Below are 13,429 nucleotides of genomic sequence, written 5' to 3'. Positions count from 1 at the left end.
TTTGGTAGCTAAAATACATTAAAATTCCAAGCATGAATTCTCTTGGCTAAAATCAAATTCAAAAAGACTTAATCCTTTAAAAAATAACCAGGAACATGGTTTATCAATTATTCTTGTTCAGCATTCATTATTATTCTTTCACCAAACAGGAGATACTCAGAATATGAAACTGGAGTTCAAAGAACTGGGACAGTTTGTGCAAATGATTCCATTAACTCTGAGCCATGAGGAAACCAAAGCCCTATCCAGGCACATGCTAAAGATTTTTCTTTAAACCAGATTTAAACTAAATTGAATTAACAGTTTCATGGAGTCGAACTTTCTTCACACTAGAAGTGAGAGAAGAGCTCCTGACTCTTTGAACCGAGACAAGGCTCAAGGCACTTTCAATCATCGTGCCCATCCATATTTTGCACGCTGTGATTGGAGTCGTTTTTGACCCAAAACACCAACAGAAAAATATCAGCTTTTCCCAAATATGAGAGGTACTAAAGCAGCCACAGCTGAAATAACTTGAGACTCACCATTACTTCCATATTCTGTTGCGGCTCTTGAAATCCATGGACTGTCAGTTTGCGAAGCACTAAAAGGAGCACAAAAACATCACAATGCAGGATTTTCACTAATTAAAAATTAACTATATTCAACATCTCCTCATAATTAGTGTTTCACAAAGTAGCTGCATATATTAATACTTCCATGTCTGCATGTTCAATTATCTATGTTTTTAATCAAATGGTGGGATCATGACGATTATATTACCATGTTGTGCTAATAGGTGACTGCATGTCTTTGCATGATAATGCAGGTTTGTGGCATGCGTGCATGTGTCTGTGCAAGTGTTGCTACCTTTAAGAGAGAGTAGTGTCCTCTCCAGCGAGCTGAGTGCCGCAGCCTCATCTCTGGCGTAGATCTGCTGGAGGAAGCAGTCTGTGTGATGGCTCCACAGGGAGCATGCAAAGCTGTAGATGCCCGATGCCAGCTGCCAACATACACATTAACATTTTGGTCAGGCACACCTGGGTTAATCTGGGTCTCAAAAGCATTTGAGGGCATTTCACTCAACATAAATGCGTAAGAAATTCTGGGCTAATATGAGTGTAGCTTTGTACAAGACCCTACTTTTGTTTTTATTTACCTGTTTTTTTTTATTGTTTATTGGTTTATTAACATTAAAAATATCCCTTCAGCACACCATCTTTGATCACTTTGCCAGTAAATTAATGTGACCACAGGTAAACATCGGCCACTGACATCAGAAAATGTCATTTTATTTGTTGATATGGTGACAACAAGGTCGGTGTTGACGAGCGGCCATTAAATTGGCGCGTCCCTACATGTAACATCAGAAACTCAATTGCTGGTGATACACTCAAACAAACAGGAAGGAAAGATGGACCTGTGAATAACAGGTCTAATTTAGCTCCAAATGAACTTCCAATTATAGTCTCAGTATTATTTGGGCTCAAACCAATTACACTTTCCCCCCCCCATGATAGCAGCCTCCTGTAGATGCAAAACAAGATCATCAGAGGTAGATAAAAGCACTCAGTTCTATCAGCCAAGTGTGACAATGTCTGCTTAAAACATCCAACAAATCTGCCAAAGGAAGAGAGTAAGCGTTGAATTTTTTAAGGGGGGGGGGGGGGATTCTAACCATTAAATCTCATGAACTATTCAAAATTGACAATAACATTGCAGTGGGATAACAGTCAAGTGTTTGCTATTTGATTAAGATAAACAAGACACCCACATTAAAATTACTCTGTGGAAAATTGTGAACACCATATATCAAACAAGGAAAGCAAGCAACTTCTAGCCAGAGGAACTGTGCGCTCTTGGTAACACTCAAGAGTCAAGTGGGAAAAATCTGAGAATCAGTGGTTAAGTTGATGTTCGGCTGTTCAAAGAGAAATCCCTACTTTGACAGCACAGCATAGGCTTTGATATATTCTTTAGAGAAACCGCAAGATTGGCAAGTTTCTTCTTTGGAGAGATTTCTCTACAGCTTGTCCTTTTCCATTCCTCAGATCCCAGACTAATCCAACCCATGGAGCCTAAAAGTGATGAGCCAAGTTCAGGAAACAACTTCATACTGTTCTCATGACTTCCTCAGTCTTGGTGTTTCAGTAGACTAATACGCTATTGTTTAAATGGGTTTTTACAGTTTCATTACATTCTGTGAATGCACAACAGGTAAATCGCATCAAAGCGTCAATACACAGTTTCCAAATGTTACAGACATTCAAAAAATATAACAACCTACTCCAGTCGACAGGTGCACTGTAGTCTACCTTCTAATCCCCCTTTTTATTTCTCACTGTGCTACATCTGTGTAAAAAAAAAACCTGTACATCCTTGCCGTTTGCATTTTCTACCCCATGAATCAAAAAGAACATAAAAAAATTAAAAACTGTTAAGGTGCCTTTAAGTATAGGTCTGTAAGGTCATAAGGCGAACCTAATTTCTGAATTAGTCCTCTCCCTAATGGCCCTCTAACACTACAATGATACTTTTAATCTTTCACACTGCCAAACTAAACAGGAGCCCAATGAAATAAGCAGCGTTACCAGTCTTAGAATTACTATCCAATTACTATCCGAGAATATAATTACAGCATAAGCAAAATGTTTGTATGAATAAGTATACACATGATTATGAGAAGAAGAGAGGAGGAGAGGAGAAAAGAGGAGAGGAGGAAGAGAGGAGATTCAGTGTCAAAGTCGTCAGTGCATCATTAAATGAGTGCACTGTTTAATGGGGCTCAGGCTGCCTTTGTTTCTTGTGTTGCCTAAGGGCAGAAATTTTGGCATACAGGATGCCTCTGCCTGGCATCCAACTATTTGGTCTCAGTCACTGCTCTCATGTCCCTTTCACCCTCTGTTGGTCTCCATCTTCCCTCTGCTTGATCATCTCATTCCTCTAAAATCCTTCTCTCCACAAATGGCCTTTTTTTTACTCAAATTTAAATCAAGCATGAAAGAAAAATGTTGTATAATGTACGCTGTATTCACCAGAAATACCAGAAACACCAAAAATACTTACTCAAAAGTTCATTTGTCTCAGCGCAATATCAACAAAGACACGGAAACGCTGATAACCATTTCTAAACAAGTCAACCATGCTTGAGTCATGTATGACAAGGGAATATTTTTACTATAAATCTTGTATTTAACATGCTTCTAACAGAAGCTAAACAGCATCTCCTAGAGACAAAACCTAAAACTGAAAAAAAGAAGAAAAAAAAAACAACGCAAGTCTCAGGATAATCTTAGTATTCATCTATTCATTTTCAAAATCTTCTAAAGGAGGAAAAAAAATAGCAACAAAGAAAAAAGTTATATTGCAGAGAGCAGGAGGCTGCAACCTGCAAAGTATAAAAATCCAGAAAGTTTCACTGTTTACTTGATTACCTAACATAACCTTTTATTCAGGTATATATAACTGATGTATAAAGAGCAAAACACAGCTAAAAAAAAAACAAAAACACTTTAAATGGCTAAGAATAAGAATAAGAATAAGAATACAAATAAGAATAAGAAGCAATGGCGAACAAAAAGGTTGTAATAGAATTTTGTATCAACACTGGACCAGCTAATATTGTGGACTTACATCCTGAAAAAGCCGTCTGTCCTGCGCCAGTCGTTTGGATGCCAGAGTTTTGGTGACATGATAGAAGGTTAACAGTGCTCTGTGCTGCTGCAGGCCATCCTGACCCTTCACAGACTCGAGCAGAATGGGGATGAGCTCTGGCCATTGCCTGGGGCAGTCCAGACGGGCCACCTTGGCTATCAGTACTGCGATCTGGGTTGCTATCTGTTGAAAAAAAAAAAAAATACATGCAGGAAAGAAAAGTTGACCAGGGGCAAAGCATAAACACAGCAGAAGGTGGAGCAAACTTGATGGGAATTTTATTACGTGGTTCTCTTTTAAAAATACGTAGCTCGAACAAATATGACACAGAATATCAAACTTTTAAAATCAACACAGTGTACATAGTACATGCATCTGGTGACAGATAGGGAATCAGTTGCATGGATTAAGTTGATTTTTAAAATAGAGCGCTTGTGCCTGAGCTATATCTGCAATGTGCATCACATGATCTGGTAACAGCTTCGCTTCTCATATTTTTTTTTTATTGGCTTTCCACTGAGCCCAACAGCTGAGCAAATATCGCTCAAGTCTACTCATTACTCCAACACAAACTGCCGGTAAGACACTTAATATTTCGAGATTAATAACAAGCTCAAAATGAAAAAGACACTTTATACCTCAAGACTTAATGGACATTTTATGATAAAAATTAAAGCTCCTTATATTATTTGAACACACTCCAAATAGCTTTTTTTTTTAATGTGAAAACCTTGCGTGAGTTTTTGTTCTTATGGTTGTATAAAAGATTTATCTCAGAATGTCTTGCAGTACACAGTTAAGTATTTAAACTTGCATCCTCACAAATGATTAAGCATCAGTAAGTCAATTTGTACACAAGTTACACTCACTCTCTCACGCACAAGCATAAAGCACCCTCATGAAATTTGGACTCAACAAGAGGCTGTGACTAGAGAGACATATGGTGTCCAAATCGTATTCATTGCTTGCCATATGGACCCGATCAGCCCTGATGTTCGAGAGTTGTCCCACAGGGACATACAGCCTGTAGAAACCAAGATGGATGGCCATCATTTAGGGCCAAGTTCCACGTCCCCTCAGACAGATGTATTACGCTGCTTGATTCCTGAATTATTTGCTTGTTGTAACCTTCCCCACACAGCCCCCCCAAAAAATGTCTATCAAGAAACTTCAACATCAAATAATGTCCCAGTATGCACAATTAGCAGCTTTCATCACTTTCAAATCTCATTCTATGGAGTCGCATTGTGACAGCCTAAAAAATCTTAATGCTGTCAGTCAGATCCTTTGTAACTTATCTGGTTTTGATAAAAGCACTTTAATCAACATCAGTGTTTTATTCATTAGTATACAATGATCAAACATGTTTATTTCCCTCTCCTTTTTCCCTGCTCACCTGATTGACAGGCTCGTTGAAGTTTGTGATTAGACCAGCACGCAATGACGTCTTCTCCTCTTCTGATAATGCACTGCGAACAAACCAATCAAAAAGCTGTTCAGAGGAAGTAGAGAGGTCGAGAGAGATGAAACAATAAAGCTGACAAAAAGACAAAGGCAGCACTTAATATAGAAAAACAGACACATTTGAAAATGTCTATAGATAAATGAGTACAGTATTTCAGTATTACTTTAAAAGAATCTTGCCCCACAGTAATTTTACTTTTACAGTACTGTGCAAAAACCTTAAACCACCTTTCATTTCTTACTTCCAAGCAGCCAGACATTCTTGCACATGAACAGTATCTGATGGTCATGTTGTTGAGAAACAGAAACAAAAAAATCCAGCCAAGTTCTGACCTGACCTGACAGATTTTGATCCATCATGCAATACCATATGGAAAGCATCAGATTGGCAACATTGACAACATCCCAAACACCCTGCCAATGTAGTAAAAACATTCCTGGATATATAAAAATAAATAAATAAAAAAAACACAATGGACGTAATAAGTCACTGACTGGCATCCCCAGAGCCCGGACCTCAACATTATTTAAGCAGTGTGGGATCGGTAACAGTAAATGAAACCAAAGGCAACCAAGATCCAAAGAAGAGCTTTGAATGTCCTTTAAGAAGCTTGAGAACTATTCGTTAAAACGAATAGTTATGTCTATAACTTCTGTTCCCTGAAGGAGAGGAACGAGGTACAACACATAAGTATGGGATATCACGCCCTCGCGTGTCCTGGCTGAAGAAACCTTTATTCACGCCTTTAAGGCAGATGACGTGTGATGACACGCGCACGGCCCCGCCCGCACATATAGCCGCTGTCATCACAGTCATCCCTCAGTTCGATAGCCGCTCTTCACCGAGCCAAACTGCTCAGTGGGGCCACCCTGTGTTGTACCTCGTTCCTCTCCTTCAGGGAACAGAAGTTATAGACATAACTATTCGTTCCCTTTCAGTCGATTCACTCGGTACAACACATAAGTATGGGACATATATACACGCCCCGCAGAGCAGCCACCGAACCGGAATGGGACCACCACATCCTTAGTGAGTGGTAGACCCAGCAGAAAGGACAGCATGAGCCACCGAAGGGGCTGTAACGTCCAACCGATAAAACCGCACAAAAGTGTGCGGCGATGCCCAACTAGCTGCTGCACAAATATCAGCTACAGGCACCCCTCTAAAAAGAGCCCATGAGGTCGCCATCCCCCTGGTGGAATGAGCTCCCACCCCGTGGGGCAACGCAAGACCTCTGGTGCCGTATGCCAGTGAGATAGCTTCTATAATCCAGTGGGACAGCCTCTGTTTGGACAGAGCTCTACCTCTATTTGGATTAGCGAAGCAGACAAACAGCTGGTCACATAAACGCACATCCTGAGTGCGCTCAATGTAGGTGCGTAGCACACGCACTGGACAAAGAGAATGCATCCTCCTCTGCTCCTCAGATTCAAAAGGAGGGGAGCAAAAGCTCAGCAACTCAAACTCCATTGAGCTATAAGATACAGGCATGATCTTGGGAAAATAGGCAGCATTTGGACGCAATACGACCTTGTGGCCATCAGGAGAAAACTGTGTGCAGGCGGGATGCACAGACAGCGCATGAAGGTCACCCACTCGCTTCGCTGAAGCCAAAGCGAGAAGTAATGCGGTCTTATATGAAAGAAATTTCATATCCACAGACTCAATGGGTTCAAACGGGGGGCTACAAAGGGCCTCCAGCACCAAAGACAAGTCCCAAGCAGGGACACTGGACTTAAGCACGGGCCTCAGCCGGCGAACCCCTTTCAGAAAACGTATGGCGAGGGGATGAGCACCTGGTGTCACCCCGTCAAAGCCAATATGACAAGCAGATATAGCTGCTAAATAAACCTTGATTGTCGAAAACGAAAGGCCTTTATCCAGCAGCTCCTGCAGGAATGTCAAAACATCCACAATAGAGCACTGAAATGGGAGAGTATGGCGGTCCTGGCACCATTGCTCGAAGGCTCGCCATTTGTAAGCGTACAAGCCTCTAGTAGATGAGGCTCTAGCGCTCTGAATTGTCGCTATCACACTAGGTGGCAAACCCTTAGCAACCAAGTTTAACCTCTCAGCAGGTAAGCATGAAGGCGCCACAGATCCGGGCGCGGATGAAACACTTCTCCTCCCGCCTGAGAGAGGAGATCCCTGCGGAGAGGAAGCTGCCAAGGACTCGCTGCTAGCAGGCTGATTATCTCTGCATACCACGACCTCGCGGGCCACCAAGGGGCCACCAGGATCAGAGAGAGGGAATGCCGACGCACCCTCTCTAGAACTGGAGATATCATTTCCACTGGGGGAAATGCATACAGGAGCACGTCTGGCCATTGGTGCGCTAGCGCGTCCAAGCCCAAGGGTGCATCGTGGTCGATTATGGAGAAGTACAGGGGGCAGTGAGTATTTATCCTGGAAGCAAAAAGATCTATTTGCGCCTCGCCAAATAGATCCCAAATCTGAGCCACTATTGAAGGGTGTAACCTCCATTCTCTCACCAGAGGACCCCCCCTGGAGAGAAGGTCCGGCCCCAGGTTCAGGTGGCCCGGGACATGGGTGGCTCTTAGAGTCAGAAAATGAACACTGCACCATAACAGCAGAGAGCGAGACAGCTGCAACAGGGGAAGAGAGCGTGTTCCTCCCTGCCTGTTTATGTAAGACACCACTGTTGAATTGTCCGTCCTGACTAAGACATGCTGGCCCTGCAGGACTGGACGGAAATGCTTTAGAGCTAAGAACACTGCTAACAGCTCTAAGTGGTTGATGTGCAGCTGGCGCTGAGCTGCGGACCAGATCCCTCTCACTGACGCACCCTCGCACAGCGCTCCCCACCCTCTTAGGGAAGCATCTGTGGACACCACCTTGCGAAACAACACCCTCCCAATCCGAGAGCCCTGATGCAGCAGCCTGGGCTCCCTCCAAGGACGGAGAGCTAGCATGCAAGACGCGGTTACCGGCAGCCTCCTCCGGAGGTGACGCGAAGCACACAAACGGTGAGAGAGAGTCCAGCGTTGAAACGCCCTCATTTTTAACAGTCCAAGTGGCACTACGGCGATCATAGATGCCATCATGCCCAACAAGCGCAATATCGTCTGGAAACGCAGTCTGCGTCCCAGCTGAAACTGAGCGAGGCAGCGATGAAACGCGGCCACTCTGTGCTCCGACAAACGTGCGCGGCTGGAAAGAGAGCATATTTCCAGACCGAGAAAAGTAATCTGTTGACTCGGGATTAGCGAGCTCTTTTGAAAGTTCACAGAGAACCCCAGTGTCTGAATGTGTGACAGAACCAGCGACAGCTGTGTCTCCGCCTGCTCTCTGGAGCAAGCTACGAGAGCCCAGTCGTCTAGGTAGGCTAAGATGCGGATGCCTCTCTCTCTGAGGGGCGCTAGCGCTGCCTCGGCACATTTCGTAAAGGTGCGGGGAGCGAGCGACAGCCCGAACGGCAGCACTAGGTATTCGTAGGCTACGCCCTCGAATGCAAACCTCAGAAACTGCCTGTGTTTCGGGTGTATAGCGACATGAAAATAAGCATCTGTTAGATCGATTGTCGCAAACCAATCTCTCGGGCCGACTGCATTCAAGAGCTGTCTGAGTGTTAGCATCTTGAACCTGTACGTTCGTAGATACGTGTTCAAGACTCGCAGGTCGAGGATGGGACGAAGCCCTCCCCCTTTTTTCGGAACGACAAAATAACGGCTGTACCAACCTTTGTCTGTCTCCGAAGCGGGGACCACTCGTATTGCTCTTTTCTGCAATAGCGCCTGTATTTCCTCTCTGAGTATCATGGCTGCCTCGGTGTTGACAGTCGTGTTTACGACTCTTTGGAAACGAGGCGGCTTGACCCGGAACTGCAACCGGTAACCCATGGCAACGGTTTGCAGCACCCACGGAGAGGGGGCGCAAGCGCGCCACTGAGGGAAGTGAGCAGCCAGCCGGCTGACCTGCAGCACCGTCGGCGGGGCGTCGTCGCCCCCCAGTGTGTCTGCAGGGAACTGCATCACCTGCCTGACCTGGCTCATTTTGCCTGCAGGCTGAGCATTTGTGATTGTTTGAGAATAAACAACACTCTTTATTGATTGTAACATGGAAACATGTACATTCATACATTTTGTTGGATGCACCTTTTCTAGGGCACAACAATGAAAAACAGCGGGAACACTCGATGTGGTCACTTGAACATTTAACACACCTGAACAGGGAGTTACCTGAGGCAATTTGTGTGCAGGGGTTTTGTGTGCAGGGGTTTTGTGCTTGGGAGACGGTGATAGGAAAGTGCAGCGCCTTCTGGGGCTGACAACCTGAACAGAACTTAAGCGGCACCTCTTGTGCGGCAACAGAGGGGTAAAAACAGCGTCTCCCTGCTGCTGGACCCCTTCTCGACTCGAAACCACAGCTAGGAGGGCTGAGGCTTCTTCCTCCTTGGCGTCGGGTCCCGTCGGGGGCCCGAGGGTGGGCCTTTGCTCCAGGCCGACTGGCGTGGAGCTCGGGCCGGAGGACGTGCTCTCGCCGGCGGCACACCCACTCCAGCAGTGGGCGCCGGTCTCTTGCCAGTCGTCAGAGGAGCGGCGGGCCTGTGAGAGCTAGCTGCGGGCTTGGGCTGGAGCTGACGTCTGGGGATGATGTCGCGCAGAGCTTCCGTCTGCTTCTTCCTCAGATCGAATCTAGCCTGAATGGCTTCAAGTGAATGTCCGAATAACCCAGCCGCAGACACTGGTGCGTCCAGATACACAGCTCTGTCCCTATCCGGGACGTCGGAGAGGGTCAGCCACAGGTGCCTCTGCGCCACTACTGTCGAAGCCATCCCTCTGCCCAGGGAGAGCGCTGCACAGCGAGACGCACGGAGGATGTAATCCGTGGTGACTCTGACCTCGTTAAGAAGAGGTGCCAGCGGGCTGTCATCAGGAACCAGCGATCCAAGCTCCGCCAGGCACATTGCCTGGTACGTCTGGAGCATGGTGACGGAGCTCATGGCGCGAGCAGTGCCGGCCTGAGCCCGATAAATCTTCTCCAGCTGCGAGGCAGAGAATCTGCAGTGCTTGGACGGCAGAGTTGCGGGGCCACCGACACCATGGTTATGGGACGGGGCCAGATAAGCAGCCAGAGACGGCTCCATAGGGGGTGGGTTAGCTAAGCCAGCCCCCTCGGCGCCGTCCAATTCCATGTACTGTCCATAGCCGGGCACAGTGACGCGGGTAGACAGAGGTTTGTCCCATGACGCTGTTAGCTCGCAGAGAAAGTCTGGGAACATGGGAAGGCAGTTTTTGGCCGTTGCGGGCTCCGGTGGGAGGAAAAAACCCGCGAACCGCGACGGCTTCCGAGCTGGTGGAGGAGAGGGCCAGTCCACCTGCAGCTTCTCAGCAGCACGGCGAAACAGGGAGAAAAGAGAGGTGTCATCGTGGCCGACCGGCGCAGCAGCGGCGGCACATTGGGCCGACAATGAGCTCTCCTGCTCATCCTCCGACAAACCATGGATGTCCAGGCCGATGTCCAGCACGTCATCGTCTTCCTGGGGAGCGCTGGCGGGCTTCAACCCAGGCTGAAGCCCGTCAGCGCTCCTGCATGGTTCCGGCTCGTCATCGGCTAACCCGTCAACATATTCCATGTGGTCAGCCCAGCTAATCGCGGGGACATCGACCGGAAAATCCTCGTCTTCGGACTCGGACGAAGCCGGGGCTCCAGACTCGGAAAGGAGAGGGTCATGCCGTGCGACAGCCGAGCGTCCCAGCACTCTTTCCACAAACGTCACCCGTCTTTCCAGGGTCGAGCGCCGGAGCTGGCGACAAAACGCACAGGCTTCGGGCTCCGTCAACGCTCTCCTAGCGTGGACGATCCCCAGGCAGACAGGGCAGGCATCGTGCTGGTCGCTGTCGTGCAAAGAGAAACCGCATCCCTGAGGACAGGGGCGAACAGAAGATTTCTGCTTTGCTCGCTTCGGTTTGGAGTCCATTCCAAAACGCAAAGCGAAACGCTGCACAAGAAAAACTTGAAAATAGCGCTCCGCGGGCAGCCTACGCACCAACTGGGCGGTGGAGGCTAACACCAACAGGGGCAGTTAAGCTAAGTTCAAGTTGGCAGACAACGGAGCTAACTAGCAGCAGCTAGCTAGCCCAACTCAGCAGAGGTGCTCTCAGCGAGGTGAAGAGCGTAAGAACTGAGGGATGACTGTGATGACAGCGGCTATATGTGCGGGCGGGGCCGTGCGCGTGTCATCACACGTCATCTGCCTTAAAGGCGTGAATAAAGGTTTCTTCAGCCAGGACACGCGAGGGCGTGATATCCCATACTTATGTGTTGTACCGAGTGAATCGACTGAAAGGGAACTACTTGAAGATGTTATAAGAAAGCTTGCATAAGAGGTGAGACTGTGATAAAGAAGGTGGTCATCTCAAATACTGACCTTCCATACTGTACTTCCATGTATATTTGAACCTTTCAATAAATCACTGCATATGAAGAAATGAGGAGTGGCTCAAGACTTTTGCATACTACTGTACATTAACTGTAGACCTAACATAGATAAACTGTTACTTTTTTGCACAACGTCTTTATTCATGTACCTCATGTTGCAGATTTATTTAATTCATTTTGATCTTAGACACAGTAATCAGACTGTAGTGTGCAGAAATATTCATTCAAATTATCCACAATAAAACAGGACCAAGTCTTAAACCCAGAATTGTCTAGCTGAAGGCGAGAATGCCAACTACTGAGCCACCATGTCGCATTACGAGGAGCGAGTGCCAGCCGCCCTGGCATTGTTGAATGCAGCACATATCCTAAGAGACCCCTATTATCTCAATTTGGATTCTAAACGTGCAAATCACAGACTTTAATATTATGGCAATAATGAATATGACAAAATAGCCAACTTGGTAAGGGATTTATTAAAATCAATTAAATGTGTTACATTATTAAGTGAAGATCCTGTGAAATGCATTAATTAATTAGTAAACTTTGAATAAAACTGCTGTTCTCCAAACCAGATATAGTTTGGAGGGCACAAAATAGTCACAATTTGTGTGAATATGCAAGAAAATATGTTGTTTTATGATGAGTTACCCTGTTCTAATTCAGCTGCTGCTGAAGTTAGGCACATTGAAAGCATCTGATTTGAAGAACCGTGAGGAGTGACTCATGCTGTAACCCGTGGCAGAAAGAGAAGCGAGATGGGTGGAAGTCAAATTACTTGCAGGGAGATTGCGAATTAGTAATACAAGATTTGCTACACACACATATTTTGGGAATACGGGGGTGAGGCAAGCTTTAAAGAAATACAGGATGAAAGATTAAAAGATATATTAACGTAAGCAAGTATGCTCCTGAGCCCCATTTTGTCCTTGTAAGTCTGCAAGGAGCTAGAAAATCTGATGATTTGAGGGGGGAAAATATCAACCAAGTGAGAGACACAAAAAGATTTAACACAATGCACAGACTGAAAATTTCCTGAAAGGGAAACACTCAACTCCAAATTTTATTAGGTTGTTCTGGCTATTATGTGGGTGTTTCCAGCCACATAATATGTTGCAGGGAGATGTATTTTCAAAAATGCATTTGAATAAATGCAGAACAAAAAGCAGATTTGGTGTAAAAACCTCTCTAGCAACTGCAGGTTGCTCAAGTGAGTCACTCCCTCAGCAACAGTGGAGAATATAGGCCAGCTTTCTATTGTTTTACAAGTAATTTAAGTGATTTTACAAGCAAATTACTTTACTCCTACTTTAACAACATTTATTCATTCATTTGCCAAACTAGGGCACACTATATTACAACTCCAAAAAATTAACTCATAACAATTCAGCTAAATCAACTGATCTCCAACTAAAAATGTGAATCACCCTGTTCTGCATAAACGTCCTTTTTGTTTGTACAATGTTGGTTCTGGTTGCATCGAGATCAGCGGTTTTCTCCAAGCTGACAGTAAACCAGGGATGGCATAAATGTAACAAATAGATTTATCAGTTTAACATTAGTTTAAGTAAGAATTCTACAGCTTTAAGTTTTTATGTTGTAATTTGAAGTCACTGGAACATCTGTTTATCAGGAACAGGTAACTGTAAACAGGTAAATTACTGTATTATCCATTAATGTCATATTTTTAACTGTATTCATCTCTGTAGTTTTAATATTTGATTATTATTTGATTGTAAATCTGCTTTACTTTTTACATTTGTACCATCTTAATTTAGGCTTTTTCATTAAGTCCATTAAAAAGGAAGTTGACCTTTTTCATAGGAGAATTTCTGGGCTGGTCACAGCAGCAGCACAGGTGTTACATTAACACTGATGACGGCACTATTAGCTCCAAGTGGCACAGTCATGCTAAAATGAGCCAGGACA

General features: G+C 45.3%; 1 protein-coding gene across 1 annotated transcript in view; it reads right to left on the bottom strand.

The window, feature by feature from the left end:
* The window catches only part of ipo11 (importin 11), a 132,495-nt gene that overhangs the window by 105,511 nt on the left and 13,555 nt on the right, over positions 1-13,429 (bottom strand). Inside the window, exons 4-7 of the mRNA XM_063490574.1 lie at positions 5,030-5,102; positions 3,613-3,816; positions 850-982; positions 525-583 (exon numbers count right to left, since the gene is read on the bottom strand). Coding sequence (XP_063346644.1) covers positions 525-583; positions 850-982; positions 3,613-3,816; positions 5,030-5,102 — 469 coding nt within the window. The remainder of the gene's footprint in view (positions 1-524; positions 584-849; positions 983-3,612; positions 3,817-5,029; positions 5,103-13,429) is intronic.

This window comes from Pelmatolapia mariae, linkage group LG12 (assembly GCF_036321145.2).
Source record: "Pelmatolapia mariae isolate MD_Pm_ZW linkage group LG12, Pm_UMD_F_2, whole genome shotgun sequence".
NCBI lineage: Eukaryota > Metazoa > Chordata > Actinopteri > Cichliformes > Cichlidae > Pelmatolapia > Pelmatolapia mariae.
This window is presented reverse-complemented; position numbering and strand designations above follow the sequence as displayed.